We start from the raw sequence: 4,670 nt of genomic DNA on the forward strand, positions 1-4,670 counted from the left end.
GCCTTCAGCACTTCCTGGACCTTCTGCTCCAGCTCCATCCGCCGCTGCCGCTCCCGGTCCAGCTCCTGCCGCAGCATCTCCGCGTTGGTTTCCTCTCGCAGCTTCCGGAGCTCCTCCTCTGTGAGGGGAGAGAAGCCCAGGTGAGTGTCATGTGGTTCATTCTGCCCCCCATGCAGAGGTGCCGAGAGAGGGCTGGTCTGCAAAGCACTTAGACAACTGGTGGCAGCAGCTCTCTTGCTCCTTCCTGGGGGGCACACCCGCAGGAGTCTATCAACCGGGGCTCCTCTTACACAGTCAGAGCAAGATCTGGGGCAAAGCAAGGGTGAGAGTGTCTATACTAAATAAAACCCATTCAAGATAGACACACCAAAGGCATTTCACCAAACCACCTCCACGGGGGCAGGACACCCCGAGGAAGGGATGCTGGCGGCACTTGGTCACTCCAGACACACATGCAGCAGGTGCAGTTCTGGGAGGTCTCGGCCCATGTGAGGGGCAGAGAGCTCCGCCACCTGGCTGCTGACCACCTGAGAACCATGCGGCGGGACGGTGAGGGGTACAGTGGCAGGGTGAGCGGGTGCTCGAGAGAAGCCGCAGCAAGGTGTGTCTGAGTCAGAACCTGGATGAACAGAAGGTCGCGGGCCGGCAGGGTAGGGGTGGGGGGGAGAGCGTGGGGTGCAGAGGGAGCAGCCCTGGTGAGGCGAAGGCAGGAGGGGCCGTGGGCTGGGGGAGGGGTCACAGATGAGATGCGGGCGGGGCGTCAGAGCCCGGGAAGCCAGAATGAGGACCCGACATTTATTCCAGGTGTGATGGAAGCCAGTGCCAGGTAGCTGTTGTTCTAACTGAGGGTGTGGGGTGGGCTGAGGAATGGCCCCAAGGACGGGCCATCCTAACCTTGGAAGCTGTGACTAAGCACCTTACACGGACAAAGGGACCCTGCAGAAGCGATAAGGACCTTGAGATGGGTGTGTATCCTGGATTATGTGCATGGGACCAATGTCATCACAATGATGGAAACTCAGGAGGACGCAGGAGGGTCAGGGGTCAGAGAGAGGAGACAGGAGGGTGCCGTCCCGCTGCCTGTGAAGAGCCAGGGGCACGGGCAGCGTCTAGAGCTGGAAGAGTCAAGGACACAGTCTCCCCCAGAGCCTCCAGAAGGAAGACGGCTCTGCCTGCACCCTGACTGGAGCTCTGTGACACTCACTTCAGACCTCTGGCCTCTGAACTGGGGGAGGATAAGGAGGCTACTTTAAGCCCCCAGTCTGTGGAATTCTGTTGCAGAGGCGACAGGAACCCCGTACACACGTGGCTGCACACGCCCTGAGTGGACGTCGCTCTGCATTTCTGCACGACCGGACGCCGCACGACGACACCACACAACACAAGAGATCCGTGAGCAGCCGCCCAGCTCACACTCCTGAGGACGGGTCTCCTCCCACCTCCAGGCTGGAGCTGCAGTGAAGACACAGACCCTCTGGGCCTCTGGACCCAGGGCGGCCTGGGCTTAGTGAGGAAGGGGGCCTCAGAGAGCACCATGGACAGGGAGGTGACCAGGACCATGGACGGCCACCCCTCTGACGGCTGGGCCCAAAGAGCAGAAGAAGGGTGTGCGAGAAGGTTCCAGAACCCGCTTTGCATACAGTCTAGTCCTGCACTTCTCGTGCCCCCTCCCAAGCGCCCCAGCTACCTCTACTGAAGACGAGAGTTATGCATCGATGAAGAGGCCTGGTCCAGCCTGACGCGAGTCCTGCAGTTTCGTGGGGGACAGATGCTCCTGAGCTAAGTCTGGTCGGGGCGGGGATTCCGGCTCTACTCCTACCTGGCCACTGACGGTGGGGCAGGGGCCTAGCCAGGCTGCAGGGACGATGGGAGCAGAGGGCCCAAGGAGGGAGGGCTAAGGAAAGACCCACCCTCCTCCCACCGTGGGAGAACGTGCGTGCGCCGCCCGCCGCGCACGTGCCCGGGCAGCGCCGGCCGTGCGGGAGGCCCAAGGTCACAAGCAGAGGCAGACGGGAGCTGGTCCTGCTGCGGGCCCAGACCAGAGCCCCCGGCAGCGGGAAGCATCACGCGCTGACCCAAGAGTGAGGGCTCACATTTGCAACAACATGGACGCAACAGGAGATGAAGTAAGTCAGAGAAAGACAAGTAACCTGCGATATCACTTATACGTGGAATCTAAAATATGATACAAATGAACCAATCTATGAAACAGAAACAGACTCAGGGGCATAGAGAACAGTCTGGTAGTTGCCACGGGGAAGGGGGTCCCTGGGGGAAGGATGGAGTGGGAGTTTGGGGTTAGCAGATGTAAGCTATTATATACAGAATGGATAAACAACAGGGTCCTACTGTAAAGCACAGGGAACTATGGGATACTTATATCAATATCCTGGGACAAACTATAACGGAAAAGAATATAAAAAAGAATGTATATATAACTGAATCACTTTGCTGTACAGCAGTAATTAAAACAACACTGTAAATCAACCATAAATTTAAAAATTTTTAAAGTTAGGGCTCAGGGGCTTCCCTGGTGGCGCAGTGGTTGAGAGTCCGCCTGCCGATGCAGGGGACACGGGTTCGTGTCCCGGTCCGGGAAGATCCCACGTGCCGCAGAGCCGCTGAGCCTGCGTGTCCAGAGCCTGTGCTCCACAGCGGGAGAGGCCACAACAGTGAGAGGCCCATGTACCGCAATCAATCAATCAATCAATCAATCAATCAAGTTAGGGTTCAGCACTGGGCCTTGGTGTCAGTCTACACCGAGCACCTGAGAGCCCCAAGCATTTGCTGAGTGAGTGAGTGAAGGGGTTCTGCTCTCCGCCCCCACCCCCCAGAAGTGAGCACAGCCCAGCTACAACCAGGACCCTTGTCCTCCAGGTGGGGAACTCCTTTGCCATCCCGCAAAGCCCCTCCCCACTCGGTCGCCCCACAGACACCTGGGGAATGACAGGTAGCTGCAGGCAACTTCTCCAGGATCCCGCCCCAAGTCCTTTGTACGATGTAATCACTGTAAGATGCAATCAAGTCCACCTGGAAATCTTAGGTCACTTCCCTCAGGCCTAAGGCTCCTGCAGATACGAGACCCACGTCACGTCAGAAATCGCTTTTTCTTGTTTCTAAACCGGTACGTGGTAGGCTCGTTCTCGTCACAGCCCCCCGATGACACAGTCCTCATCCCTCTGCCCACCTCCTGCATTTGCTGGACGTAAGCCCTCACTCCTCAGCGTTCTCAAAGGTGTGACCCTGGAGGAACCACTGCCCACCCGGGACAGACAGGCCCCAGACTCACGGAGGGCAGAGGACCTGGCGCTACGAAGAGGCTCACAAGGCCGCCGCCACCCCCCTCGCTCGGCTCCACCAGGGCCCTAGGGCAAGGCTGCCCACGTGCAAATGGGTCAGTGGTGCAGCAGGGACACAGCCACAGCAGCCGCAGTGCGTGCCGTGGCCCAGCTACAAAGCCACGTGGAGTCACATCCTCAGCAGACACCCATTCCCCACACGACAGCGTGTCGAGGGCCAAGACCAGAGATCGGCCCCCCCGCAGGCAGCTGCTTTGGGCCAATGATCCCGTTTCCGCTTTTCTGCAAACAGCTAAAACTGTGAAACAAACCTGACGGCCTGGGCCAGAGGCTGAACCAGAGCAGCTCAGAGCCCGCATCGGCCACTCCACCAGTGAGCACTGGGCAGCCTCGTGTACCAGGCACGCTCTGGACACGCATGATGAACAAGTGACCCAAACAGAGAGCCACCCTTGGCGGGGGGGGGCAGGTTGGGCCGTAGGAACAGCCCTGTTCAGTGAGCCTGAGCTGAGGGCAAACGTGAGCAGGGCTGCGGAGAAGCATCGAGCCCCGTGCACCTGAGAGGGGAGCGTCCAGGCAGCAGGGGTAGCGCCTGCCAGAGCCCCCGAGATGGTCCTGGGCAAGGGACCACACGGGCTCCCACGGGGCGGGGCTGTGCTCGCCCACCTGCAGCCCAGCCTGCCGTCAGTATGCTTTCCCATGAGACCCAACTCCCCCGGTCCCTCGGTGACAATGACAACAGCCTACACTGGTGAGGTGCTGGCTCCTGAGCGCCCTCTGCAGGGTGTAACTCAGCAGCAGCTGCGAGCACAGGGCCTGCCCGACCCTGCGGGTGCCGCCAGCTCAGGCCCCCCCAGGAGCTCCAGCAGGTGGGCCTCTGTGCCCGGCCCGCAGCATCCACAGCGCGGGAGCCCTCGGGGAGTGTCAGCCGGCGGCAGGATGAACCCCGGATGCCCAGCCCGTGGCCCCCACCAGCCGTGTCCAAGCGGGGCCTTTCCAACAGCCTCAAGGAAAACAGACCGAGCAGCCCCCCAGAGAGAGGAACGTGAACTCTGACAACAGTGACAGAGGGACGACCCTCCCCGGGCCCGGGAGGTCGGCAGACTTCCGAGCCAGCACCACGACGGCCCAGGGTCAGGGTCACCGGTCTGCCGGGTGGGACCGAGGCTGGTGTATGTGCAGCGGCGGGCTGCAGGGTCTGGCTGAGGGTCAGCTCACTGCTCCCTCTACCCAGAAGGCAGCCCCATCCATGTGTGGCATGTGGCAGCCATGGTCCGGTGGCGGGTCAGAGACCACCCCAATCGTGGGGTTGACAGGCTGCAATGGAAATTCCCACAGGAGAAGCCTCACTTGGGCCAGTCCCAAAAGGCA

At 60.5% G+C, this 4,670-nt stretch overlaps 1 protein-coding gene across 1 annotated transcript in view; it reads right to left on the reverse strand.

Annotated features, from left to right (window-relative positions):
* Positions 1-4,670, reverse strand: part of GRAMD4 (GRAM domain containing 4) — a 44,273-nt gene that overhangs the window by 20,681 nt on the left and 18,922 nt on the right. Inside the window, exon 3 of the mRNA XM_007454087.1 lies at positions 1-118. Coding sequence (XP_007454149.1) covers positions 1-118 — 118 coding nt within the window. The remainder of the gene's footprint in view (positions 119-4,670) is intronic.

The sequence above is a fragment of the Lipotes vexillifer genome, unplaced genomic scaffold (assembly GCF_000442215.2).
Source record: "Lipotes vexillifer unplaced genomic scaffold, Lipotes_vexillifer_v1.1 scaffold382, whole genome shotgun sequence".
NCBI classification, from domain to species: Eukaryota; Metazoa; Chordata; class Mammalia; order Artiodactyla; family Lipotidae; genus Lipotes; species Lipotes vexillifer.